Source organism: Populus nigra, chromosome 19 (assembly GCF_951802175.1).
Source record: "Populus nigra chromosome 19, ddPopNigr1.1, whole genome shotgun sequence".
In the NCBI taxonomy this organism is placed as follows: domain Eukaryota; kingdom Viridiplantae; phylum Streptophyta; class Magnoliopsida; order Malpighiales; family Salicaceae; genus Populus; species Populus nigra.
The window spans coordinates 3,392,379-3,406,472 of record NC_084870.1 but is presented as its reverse complement, the minus strand read 5'-3'; the positions used below and the strand labels follow the sequence as shown (position 1 = coordinate 3,406,472).

General features: G+C 31.4%; 1 protein-coding gene across 1 annotated transcript; it reads left to right on the top strand.

The window, feature by feature from the left end:
- The first annotated feature begins 11,457 nt into the window (after window positions 1-11,457).
- LOC133679782 (E3 ubiquitin-protein ligase PUB23-like) lies at window positions 11,458-13,419 on the top strand. Its single transcript, XM_062102475.1, has one exon. It carries the CDS (start codon window positions 12,020-12,022, stop codon window positions 13,265-13,267), a length of 1,248 nt encoding a protein of 415 aa, XP_061958459.1. The 5' UTR covers window positions 11,458-12,019; the 3' UTR covers window positions 13,268-13,419.
- The last annotated feature ends 675 nt before the right edge of the window (window positions 13,420-14,094 follow it).

Sequence of the window (14,094 nt, the reverse complement as noted above, 5' to 3'; positions counted from 1 at the left end):
TTTGAAGCCTCATTGGAGCAACTCTAACGTCATTATCCTTAGGGATCACCTCGAGTTAATAGAGGAGGTGCATACCTTTCGTTTGGATCCAACCTTACTTAATTTGAAGGTTTGTAACTTCATACTCATTTGTTAGAAGGTGCAAACTCAATCAACCAAAACTCTCAAAGAAGAAGGTGAACAGTGGCCGAACGACGTGTCGTTCAATCCCTTCATTAAGTCTGGGTGACGTGTCATCTAAGTTAAATTCTAAAAACTAGGGTTTTTAATTTAGGATTTGGAAAACTTCAATTTAGTTCACGTTCTTTCAATTTCTTTTAATTGCCTCTCAACTTTTAATTTCATACAATTCCAACCTTGTCAAATTCAATTGCCAGCCCTAAAGTTCAATGCCTTTTCTAATTAGGTCCTTGGTTCCTGATTTATGCAAATTGATCCTTAGTTGACCATCAAACTTTCAATTGTCTTCAATTTGGTCCCTGATGTTGTTGATTTAAGTCCCTGGAGTCTCACGCCTTTAACAGTTTGGTCATTGGCTTTGAATTTTTTCAATCAAGTCTCTAATTGCCTAGCTATCAAACTTCAATATTTATGCAATTAAGCCCTTGATTTGACTGAATTAGCTTTTTAAAATTGCAATTCAACCCCCAAACTTTAATTCCTTCAAATTAAACCCTCAATAAATTTAATTAAACCCAAATCTCAATTGAGTTATTAAACATCCAATTATTTATTTTTTCTTTCAAAATGAATTTTTCTTGTTAATAGAGCCTTCATTAGTCAAAATTAAACCGTCAATTTTTTAACTTTTGATATTTTGATCCTCCCCAATCAGTCTTTGGTAACTTTTTGGACATTTTTCATTTTATTCCTACTAATGTATATTTTTTTCCAACTTTTTAAATGTCTTTGTATTTTTTTTTTGTATATTTATATGGGGTCCCAAAATTGGTAGCAACAATACTTATGAATTTTCTTTGAATCAAAAATTAAAAAAACTACTTAAATCAATTCGCAAAACTTATAACAAACATTATCGAAATTAATAAGATCATTATAATCACTATTTGTTTACTGGTGTCCTTATGTAAATAATGTGATTAATTAAGTAGAAATGAATGAACGAAATGAATGGATTACAATTGAACACATTAATTTAATTTTAAGGTATATATTAATGCTCAATCTAAATCTTGGTCGTTTATTTGTGCCATTAATTTCTTTAACAATATAGTTGTGTAGTTGTGTTTATATTAAAGAAATACTTTCAAAATAAATGGTATGAATTATAACTTCTAACAGCAATTAGCTTCTTATTTCATCTGTTAAATGAGATACAATACAACATCCTTAAAAAAAAATCATGCAATTCTAATTTTTAACTATAATTTCCTTATAAATTCCTTTGTGATATTAGAAAAAGGGGTAAAATTATATATATATATATATATATATATATATATATATATATATACACACACACACACACACACTGAAAGATCATGCAATTCTAATTATTAATTACATTTGGATTTTACCAAGTTATGGACAACTTCAACACACACAATAAATCAACATCACAATCATGTCAAACCATTATAGATTTAATTCCACATCAACACAACTCAAAATCATAAAATATGCATAATTTGAAAGATATATAAAGAATTCAAACACTTAAAATGGAATTGTTATTAGCATCTCATCTACTAATCACAGTTCCATTACTCGTCTTAAAAGTAACTAGAACAACCAAGTTATTGTTATATATAATTCTTATATGTTTAAGACCCTGTTTGTTTCACGGAAAGTGGTTTTTCTGGAAACCACTTTCCAAACTTTCATGTGTTTATTTGTTATTAGGAAAGTTAATCAACGGAAAACACTTTCTACTCAAAGAAAAATTTTGGTTTGGTTTCCAGGAATAAAGTGTTTTCCTTTTATTTTAGGTGGAAAACACTTTCAAGAAATTGTGAAAAATTTAGAAATGTCATGTTATTTGTTGATTATATCAAATTTAATCCTCAAACTTTTGATTGCTATATATTTTATTTTGATTTTTTTTTTCAATTTCATCCCTTAGAATTTGATTTTTATATCAACTTTGGTCCTTATTTTTATGATTGCTATTTGCTTTACTCTTATCATTTCTTAAATAAAAATTTTTATCTATCAGATTTAGTCCTCATTCTTTTGATTGTTATTTATTTTATTTAAAATAATTTATGAAATTATAATTTTTTTTTATTTCATCATTTTTTTACTTTTTTATCTGTTAGACTTGATCTCTATTATTTTGATTGTTATTTATTTTATTTGAGATAATTTATTAATTAGATTTGTTTTTTAATTTTATTCTCATTCAACTTTTTAATTTGTAAGATTTGTTCCTTATTTTTTAATAAACTTGAAAAACAAATTAACAAATTGTTTTTCAACTCATTTTCCATGACATAGCCAAACACTAGAAAATATTTTCTAATTTATTTTTCATAATTCTACCAAATATTGGAAAATAATTCACTTTTCAAGAATTTATTTTTCAAGGAAACCACTTTCCAAAATGAAATAACTTTCCAGCAAACAAACAGGGCCTAAAAGAACTTATAAGTATGTGATAACCTAATGAAAGTCAATCAAAAGTATTACAACATCATAAGAATTAGTATTAATTTCATTATAAAAGGATTGCTAATTACAATTCCAGAAGGATAACTAATTACATGTCCATTAAATTTACAAAACATATCCTAAATATCTATCATTCTACACGCGGTTCTGAAGTACCTGAAATTGAATTAACATATATTATGAATATAGCTATATCACGAATCATATAATCAATAAAAACAACTTTAAAAGACTTAACAACTGATCTTCCCTAACTAATATTTCATCCCCTCTTCTTGAAATGCCTAAACTATCCTCCTTTTCCTTTCTTAAAAAGAGAAGGTCTAAAAGGTTTACTGAAAGTGTAGTCAATATCCTTTTCTTTTTCCAAATCTAGTTAGACCTTGTTGATCCTCCATAATACACGCCTCTAAGGCATAAGTTGCTTTTATCATATCTCTGATTATCTTAAATTGCAATGCAATAAGCTTTTGTTTCAAGTCCTATCATAACCCATCTTGGAATGTCTCAATTAGTTGCTGCTCCATAGAAACATGATGTGGGGAAAATATAGAGAGGTTACATAACCTGCTCTCATATTCAAACATTGACATACCACCTTATCTTAAGGCTAGGAACTCTTGTTCTTTCATCTTGTGGTGATATCTGGAGTAAAATTGATTCTCAAAATCTATTCTAAAATCACCTCATATCCACAACTCTGTGGTCCTCCTCGAGTGCATAGTCTCCCACCAAAACTGTGCTCTATCTATTAATAGCTTATTAACACAGTCTTCCCACAAATCATCCAACACCTTTATCTGAACCAAGGTATTCTCTACCTTCCTAATCATCTCCTAGTAGTCTCTGCATCTTGTTCGCTAAAAAAAGCTCACAACTCATTTCTCTCATACTCTTCATAATTCACATTAACGCAACCAAACTATCTGTAGGTGTTATGACCACTAAAATTACTAACAATGTTGGGGCTACTAGAGATGATTCACTATTCATATTATCAACTACTACTTTCACCAACTATGTTAGGATAACAGGGTTAACAAACGAAGCAGGGGCTCCTATAGGTGCCACGGGTGAAGGCACTATTGTATGTCCCTGATGATTTAATCTTTTAGCTATAATATCTCAACTTATTTAGAAGTTGTCTCATCTTAGAGTCCAAATGATTCTTTTTACATTAACCGAATAGTTATTGGTGCATATGAGAGGCGATATCTAGCAAAAGATTCTCCCCCTGAACCTTCTCAGAATCTATACCCTAAACCCTTATCCATACCAGAAGGATTCGTCCTTGTATCTTGTCCTATACAAACCATTCTGGATTTCATTTCACATCAACACAACTCAAAATCAAGAAATATGCATAATTTGAATGATATATAAAGAATTCAAACACTCAAAATAGAATTGTCATAGGCATCTCATCTACTAATCATAGTTCTATTCCATATCATAATTTATCGGTTTTAAATAAATTTTATATTTTTTGTTTTATCAATCACCATGATAAGTCACATGTTCTAGTCATTATCGACCTAACATTTCTAGCTTATTATCAAGTATAATCTCCCCTTTTTGAGTGCTTAACTTTACTACCCATTACCAAGCACTATCCTATCATTAGGTATATAGTTTTCTATTGCCTATTTCCAAGTACTATTCCTATTATTAGTTCACGAGTTTCTCCGTTAATTAGTGGGCATTAGTCCCATTACCAAGTTGGTTCATTTGCCTATTATCGGGCACTAGTCTCATTACTAGGAAGCTGGTTCCTCCACTCATTATTGGGAAGCTAGTTCTCCGTCCATTACTAGGCACTAGTCTCATTACCAGGAAGTTAGTTCTGAACACATTTATACTAAATTAAAAAAAAAAGCACATTTAATGAAATTAAAATTTTTTTTTTAATATTAAAGTATCGAGGTGGTATACACCTATATGTTGTCTGCGCTCTAGATGTACCTCTTAGCTGTTATACAGCTCCTACAACTTCTTTTATATCACCAGGTGTACTTTATCATTTTTATTCAATGCTCATTCCACACAATATAATCTAAGTTGATTTTTTTTCAACTTAATCATTATTTGTAATTTATCTTATATTAACACTTCATTTCAACTTCTTATTAAATCCACCTTCTCGATCTAATTAATAAGAGAAACTTCTTATAATTCATACTCCCACATATACCCTAATATACTTAAGTCGCACTTCAAAACAACATTGTTTCTTATTTTAATCATAACTAAAGTTATAGAATTTATTTTGGGTGTGGCTTGAGTCTTTCAAAAATTGTGGTACAAAGCTAGTAGGTTTAAATAAAATAAGAAAACTCACTCTTGTCATTTATGCACCCATAACTACATATTATAGCCACCTATTCAATCTATCCAGCAAGATTCAGTTTGGCCTCTTATATCTAAAGTTCTATAACTCCAAATTAAGCAAGGTCAATTCTGTTTGAAAACTAACATCCTTAGCTATAACTTTCATGAAAAGAGTTAACTTAATCTTCTCCTATAGAATTTAGGTGACGAAGTTGTCTAGTTTTCAAGATATGAGTTTAACAAGCAACAAATTATTTTCATTCATATTCTTATTCTTCAAAGCAAGCATTTCTATCCAATACATCTTATAACACTACTAAACCATAATTTCCTAAAAGCAAACTAGTCTAATTCACATTTTATTTGAGATAGCCAAAATTCTTTTTCAAAAGAAAACTTACTCATATAAATAATTCAACTCCTCTAAATTATTATTGGCATAATCATTTTATTTTTAAACTATACATTCTTAAACAATTACTATGTTAATTTCAATCAACAACCTTAATCTCCCTCTAAATTAATTTGGCTTATACCCATTATAAAAGGAAGTATATATTTTCTTTAAAATTTTCCATAAATGACACATTACCCATTAATTTTTCATGTAAGTGAACACCATGATACCAAACTTTCATGTCAATTAAATGAATTTAGTTCAAAATCCTCTTCTTCTTAACCTTGGCCGAAACTTCTATCAAGAAAAGACATGATCCCTTTTAATTTTTTTTCCATTAATTCTCTTTCATCACATTGTATTATAGTCCACATAACTCAATTTTAAAGAAATCACATTTTCCCTATTTTTCATTATAAACCCTAAATTAAATTTCTCTAATTTATCCATATCATCACAAATTAATTCAAGCTTATATAATTGAGTTCTAGACACATTACCTGTAAGAATCTAAACTTTGGATGTTAACAATTAGAATTTCTACGCCCTTCTTTCTTCCTCCCCCAAACCATAACCTCATTTTTTTTATCTCTCTTGACCTCTCACAAAGTTTCTCTCCCAAATCTCTTCTAATATGGTGTTTAGGTGTTTACTTCTCTAAATTCTCATTAAAACTAACCTATTACGTGAGTTCTTCATGAGAAATAAAGGAATTAAACATAACTCACAAGTCCCCCCTTCTCTCTTTTCTTCTTCTTTTTTAGCCATATACTCACACACAAGCATGTTTGTGTGTATGTGTGTGTATTTGGTTTCATTGCTTATTGCTTTGTCTATTTCAATAATACTGCTTATCCTAGTAAGTTTTATGGGCCCATTGGATCATAAGCTTCTCAAGCTCACACTTTTACTTTTCTAGTTAGAGACCAACATCTTGGGGCTAACGTGGGATCCATTCAAGGACCTACCAACTTAGGTAAATATCTAATGCATTCGCCCACTAAAGAAGTTATTTTTGGAAGAGAAACTATACATTTTTAGGATCTGTGCACTCCTTAGTTAGAACCTCTAAAAAGGTCCAAATGGTTTAGACTTGAGTAGGTTGAAAAAAAACATGCAACCTTGGCAAGAACAATGTTCTACGAAATGTATGACCTATGCGCATTTAGGTTTATTAAATTCCTTAGGTGGTGTAACTATTGAGATCAATGCAGTCAACTATGTCTCTCTTAGAAGTTGGTTAGCTACCTCCCATTTTGTTCTCAGGTTCTTCTTATTCGTAGGTCATTTATAGAACATGGAAAGGGCTCGTGCAGCAACAGGATTTAAAAAAGGGAGTTGATCATGATTTTAAACTTGTTCTTTCCATGACTCCTCTTAACTAATTGATAAAAGAGATCCAATAGTTGAAGTAGGAATCAATTTGATTCTACTATACTTGTTGATTGGGTTGATCAGGTCATACTTAAAAAGTCTGCCTTTTTCCTTTCTTTTCAACTCATTTAGATTTAGATCTAATCAATTTTATTTTTTTTGGCTTGACTATCTTACCTAGTCGAGCCATTCACCTTTATGACACTGAACCAGAAAAAGCAATAAAAACATAAATAGATTCACCAAGAAAAGGAGAGAGAAGGATTCGGACCCTCGATAGTTCGCAAAGAACTTTACTTTTTTCATGATCGGAGCTATCAACCACTCGACCATCTCTCCAAAAGATAATTTCTATTTTACTATTTTATTTTTATTCCGTTGAATAGAACATAGAACACGGTCGTAAGAGTTGATGACGTCTTGTACTATAGAAAGCTATTGGGTGTAAGTCAATGAGTCTATATATATATATATATATATATATATATATATATATATATATATATATATATATAAAGGATCTAGAATAAGCATTTGTAAAATAAAATAGAAAAGGACTCTTAACTCTATATTCGAATAAAATGGGAATGGGGTGGAAATAAGTCATATAGAGTCAATGGATTCATGGTTTAATCCCCCTATGATGCATTTGTTTTTTGGCCTGATAGAGGGATCAAATGGTATAATTGTTTTGTTGGTAGCTTGAAGAATTAAAGACATAACTATTGCTTTCCAATTGACTATTTTTGTATTAATTGTGTACCTGTTGTTTTTGTATTTTTCTTTTGCCTGATATAGTGTACCTGTTGTTTTTTCTTCTCCTGACGATTGGTCAAGCAACAAAAATGTTGTATTTTCTAGTATATCATTATGAATTGGATTAGTCTTTCTGGTAGTATTCTTAATTCTCTCATCTCTCGAATCCAGATACAAAAATGAAAAAAGACCCCTCCCTTAATTCTCTAGAGTTGCGATACGCATTTACATTCTAAACTTAAATGAGTGAATAATTATAGTTATTAGTTTTAACTAACAACTCCCACTTATCAAAATGCATATAATGTAATTAAAATTTAAATTACATTAAACATGCAATTCAAAATAAACAAGCAATTATCTTAACAAATAATAATAATAATAATAATACTGAAATAAAAAAATTAAGAATGATAAATTTCAGAATTATTTTATATTGCAGATATATAATTATGGTATCCAATTACGTCATCTACTTTATCAAAGTTATCTCCTCCAAATTCATTCTAGGCAAACCATGGAATGAATTTAGCAACAGCATCCAAACGACCTGCACTTCTTCCAGTGCATTATATACCATTTTCGGTATACTAATGTTCCCTCTTAAGCAACATTTCATCAACAAGATTGTTGAAATCTACGAATTCTAGTCCACATTCCAATAATAGTCGCACTAACATCCATTCCTCAGGCAGAGAATTGAGAACGATTAACATTTGATGTTCTATTTTATGTGCTCTTGAGTTTTGTGAACAGGATTAATGGTTTAACTAAATTAATGATCAATTTGTTGTTGTCTATCCATAACAACAAAAATAAATAAATCAAAAGCACATAAATATAATAATCAAGGGCATAATAAATAGGCTTTGAGGCGTGAAGATCAAAACCTTAAACTTATAGATAACAATTTCTATAAGTTTATTAAGAAGTTCTGTTTTATTTTTTATAAACATTAATAGAGAGTTTGTAGAGAAAAATTAGGGAGAGAAAAAGATTATTGCAAAGCTTTAAACACCTCTTTTGTTTCTTATTTTTCTTTTATCAATATCAAACTAATATTTTTAAATAAAATCACCCCCTTTCAGACCAATATGTAAGTAAAGTTTAGAGACACACCTCTTTAAACTAATATGTTTGTGAGAATTTAAAAGACACATCTCTTCAGACCAATATATATGTAAAGTTTAAAAGGCACACCTCTTTAGACGAATATGTCTGTAAAGTTAAAAGGCACACCTCTCCAAACTAATGTGTCTATAAAGTTTAAAATATAATTCTTCATTCAAATTATTTAAACAATTTGGCAAGAGGTGTCATGCATAATAATTATTATTATTAATTAATTAATTATCTCAAATTAATGAATTTCAAAATAATAATAAAAACCATTTATGTTACATAATACCAAATGAAATTGTAGCCATTTTAAAAAATAATTGGGAACAAAAAATTTATGATACAATCAATATAGTCAAAAGTCAATGTCTTTGCCTTCAGAAATGCAAATCTGGCAAATGTTTTTAAAATCTCTCTTTTAAATAATATATGATGCAATCATCGATACAAACAAAGAACTAAAATGTGTTTATATCAGAAAAGAAAAAAAATGTTTGTACAATAATAGATATATTACATAAAACCTAACAGAAAACACATCTTAAAACCATGTTCAGATACCAATGTAGATTGAAAAGGAAAACTTACTTGTGAAAATTCGCTTTCTTATTCGTGGATCAATTACTTCAGTGACACTTCAATTACTAGAACCAAAATGATATTTCACAGTACGGATGTTTTTGTAAATCTTGTCAAGTTAATGTAGAGAGTTAAGATGGAAGAAGAGAAATAGAGAACTATGTTCTTTCAATAATGAAAACTTAATCTTCATATGGGTTATGTTTCTATTTATATAAGTAGAGGAAACAATTATTTTTTTTAGTAACTCCTCTAAATACTTGGACCAGATTCATCTCTCATGGGCAAACCAGGCCTAACTCGATAACCAATACTTTGCAATGAAAAGTGCGACTTCATAAATAGTGCAACTAACGAGGTTGGAAAACCTATTATAATGAGATGACTCTTTATAAGATAGAGATAAGGTGATTGACAATGGAGTATGATGGCTTAAAACAAGTCTCCTTGATAGAATGGAAGACCTTTTGATCACTACATCAGTAAATGAAGAAAAATGAGATTGAGAAAGTGTTAGGTGTAAGCCTGAGAAGATCATGATATAGGTAAAATTATATATTTTTTTTCACCACTAACCTCTAAAATTGATTAGGGGATAAATGTTTTTAATATTGATGGGTCACTATTAGGTAGACATTATGACATTATGATCATTACTAATTACTAATTGGGCAAAAGTAATCTTAGAGGCACACATATTTAATGAATATACCATTTGTCCTACTAAGTGAGGGGCTAGTTGAGCTCCCCAAATAAAGGCTAAGCGACTAGTCCCCCATCTAAAAAGATGTTCTCCTTTAATGATGTGGTTGTTTATTTGTCCAGATTTTGTTTATGTATGGTTTGTTTGGTGTGATTTTTTCATGTATATTAGAATGGATGATCATTTTACATGTATTAGTTTTGCGGTAGATAATAAGAATATATACTAAATAAATGACTTTTCAACTTGTCAATGAAAGTAGATGCATATAAAAGCTAAACTTCAAACCAAGAAGAGTGCATCAAAAATAAAATATGACATGAGATATAATTTAGAGAAGCTAGGAAAATGCAATGTTAAGTAGCAACAATGGCAGTGAATCAATTGCAGTAGTAGGAGTGAATCAACATTAAAAATGCCAAGCCAATCCTAGGGAAAAAGTCTTGCCCAAACAAAAGAAGCAAATGTTAGGGGTGTTAAGGAAGCAAAAGAAAAAACATCGGCTATGATTGCTCAATGATTTCTAGAAGTTGCTGAGGGAGAAGATAATGTCCGATTCACCTTCCTTTTCTTCTTCATCAACTGTCTTTTTTGTGGCGATCCTCTCTCGTCTTTCTGCAACTCTCTCTTCTCCTTTACGGGTCCTTTTTCTTCTGCCCTGCCCCTCCGTCATCCCCCTTACATCCATTAGTTTGATTTTGAACATCCTCACCCTCTCCTCATAAGCTTTTCTCCTCCAATTCACCCTCTCTCTTTTTTCATCTCCATGTACTGTTGTGCTGTTATCTCTCCTATGTAAAAGAATGAAATAAAGGGGATGATGAAAGGGGTGGGAATCACGTTCTAAACCACATAGACGTCCAACAAAATTAAGGACAAAAATATAACTATACTATTAAAGTCCACGGTAAAAGACACCTCACAGTCCACAATAAATGAATGAGGGGACTTAGTTTTTTTTTGTTTTTTTAATGTTCCCTGAATATATCAAACAGCATTGAGTTTTTCGACGAATCTTTGAATGATATAATAATATCTAGCATCATCAGTTTATTAAGGAAAAGGACAATCAAGGGAGTACACATATAATAAGGATAGCGCTCGATCCATATCATGGACTATTGATTAATTACAAGGTAAAAATCTGAATCAGGGTCAGCAAAAGCCTGGACAAAAATCTAAGTTATAGGATAACTAGGCCATGTCAAAAAAATTATGAGAAACCCTTTCCGCAACTCTTATTCAATATTGGGTTTTTAATGATCTTGCCATGAAAAGTACGCGTAACGGTAATTAGTCAATCTAGGATTTTCTTAAACAAAAACTTTCAAAATTGACCAGATCCTTGGAATGTTACCTATCTAGTTAAAAAACAGGGAAAAAGAAAGATCGTACTGGAGCGATTCATTAAGAGTTAAGACACAACCCAAGAAATGCGTTGTAAACCCCACGAGGCACATGAGAAGCTGTCGGCACCAGCCATGCATCATCCACCATCTAGCTAGCCAGACCACCAATCTGGACGCCTTGAGTTATTGAAAAAGATGAAGTCAAAAGCCCATGTAGGATACACTTAGCACACATTGCAACGCCGACTCTTGTCCCAAGAGAAGAGATAGTCCCCTCCATTCATTCATTTATTTCTCTGATAAAGCTAAAGTCCACTCTTATTTTTGAGCTTTTCTTCTTCCAAAACCTTGGAAAATGCCCTAAATTAATGCCTCCCCTCTAATTTTCCGTGTGTTGACTCTCATTGGCTTCAACTTACAACCTGCATATAGATATAAAACTACAAAACTATCCCCCGTAACTTTCAACAATTAAAGCTATCTTTCATATCAAAAAATAAAATAAAATAAAACAAAGCTATCTTGCAACTTCTAGTTCTAGCTACAGACAACTTGGAAGGTCAAATTTCCATTCAAGAAGTTTCATTTTTCAGCTTTCTAATTCCTATACCTCTCTCTTCAATCTCCTTTTGGCCATTCAAGTACTCTAGTGCTTCTTCTGTTTTGGTATCTAAGTTAAGAGTCCTTTTGGTATATTTTTCTTGCAATATTTCTTCATCAAAAAGATTAGAGTTCTATTCTTGGTACCTTTTATAATATTCTTTATCTGTTTGTTCATTCAAAATGGATCAAATCGATGTTCCTTATCATTTCCTTTGCCCAATTTCGCTTCAACTCATGAGAGATCCAGTTACAATCTCTACTGGGATTACCTATGATAGAGAGAACATTGAGAGATGGTTATTTTCATGCAAGAACAACACTTGCCCTGTCACAAAGCAAGAGTTGTTTGGTAAAGATCTAACCCCAAACCACACTCTTCGACGATTGATCCAAGCATGGTGCACCCTCAATGCCTCTTTCGGAATCGAGCGAATCCCAACTCCAAAGCCACCCATTGACAGAGCCCAGATCGCCAAACTTCTTAATGATGCTAAGAAATTTCCACACTTGCAGCTCAAGAGTCTACGAAGGCTTAGATCGATCACGCTTGAAAGTGAAAGGAATAGAATCTGTCTAGAGGAAGCTGGTGCAGTTGATTTCCTGGCTACAATCTTGAAAAATGGTGATTCTACTTCAGTTGACGTAGCCAGCGATGATAATGAGTCTGAGTTCTCAAGAGCAAGTGATGAAGCATTGAACATTCTTTATCATCTCAAAATATCACAAAGGAAATTGAAGAATCTGATAACCAATGATGGCGATCAATTCTTGGAGTCATTACTTCAAATCTTGAAGCATAGTAGCTATCAATCTAGAGCTTATGCGACAATGTTATTGAAGTCCGTCTTTGAAGTGGCAGATCCAATGCATTTGATCAGTATCAGACCAGAAATGTTTGTAGAATTAGTACGTGTTCTCAATGATCAGATCTCACAACAATCTTCAAAGGCGGCATTGAAGCTTCTTGTGGAGGTCTGTCCATGGGGAAGAAACCGAATCAAAGCTGTCGAAGGTAGCGCCGTTTCGGTCTTGATTGAGCTTCTTCTAGATAAATCAGACAAGAGAGCTTGTGAACTTGTTCTAGCTGTTTTGGATCTGCTTTGTGGTTGTGCTGAGGGACGAGCAGAGTTATTGAAGCACGGGGCAGGACTTGCCGTTGTTTCCAAGAAAATACTTAGGGTTTCTCATGTTGCAAGTGATAAGGCAGTGAGAATCCTGTACTCCATTTGTAGGTTTTCAGCAACGTCTAGGGTTCTTCAAGAAATGTTGCAGGTTGGTGTTGTGGCCAAGTTGTGTTTGGTTTTGCAGGTGGATAGTAGTTTCAAGAGCAAGGAGAGAGCTAGGGAGATCCTCAAGCTGCACTCCAGGGTTTGGAGAAATTCTGCTTGTGTTCCTGCTTATTTGATGTCTTCTTATCCATCTTCCTGATCGATTTGAGCCTTTTTTGTTTCGAGTATATAATGATCAACGGGGCTAAGTTTGCCTCATGCAATATAATTTGAAATATTACACATTTTGGGCACGAAGGATGTCCCAGGAACAGAAATCTCAAAGCAAATAAATTTGTTATTTTGTTTTTTTTTGTTTTGTTTTTTTTTTTGTAGCATGCATTTATGCTCTTATTTTTTGTTCGCTTGTTTAAAAAAACCCTTTTCTTACCTTACAAGTACAACCACTAAATCATTTTCTAGTTCGTCTTTTTTCTTTTTTTTTTGTAATTCACAAGGGTGGCAAGGTTGATTGGTGGAAAGGCATCTAAGAACATGGAAGACTACAGTTCGGATTCATCCTTTCATGGTATATAAAAGAGCATATTCAGGAAATCTAAGAAGATGTTGAGATCTGTATAATAGATTTTGAGTTTAAATCAAGACATGTATTTTTTATAAAAATCTAGAATAGTTAAAGTTTTATTTACTCATCTAAACTTTTAAAATATGCTTTTCAAGAAATAGGGTTTTTTTTAATCCAATATATATATATATATATATATATATATATATATATATATATATATATATAAAAGCCCTCTTTTATATATTATGGTTGTATGGTTGTGGAAAACTAGTGAGATCTACGAATCAACGTTTCAATTGGCATTCATGTTGACATGTGTGTGTGTTTAAAGGATGCATTTTAACTTGATTTCTTGGTTAAAAAAAAATATTTTAATGTATGCTAGCATGGTTAAAATTATGTTTTTGTTGGAAAACTCTTTCTTGAAATCTTAATTTTAAAAAAATTATAATTTCTAA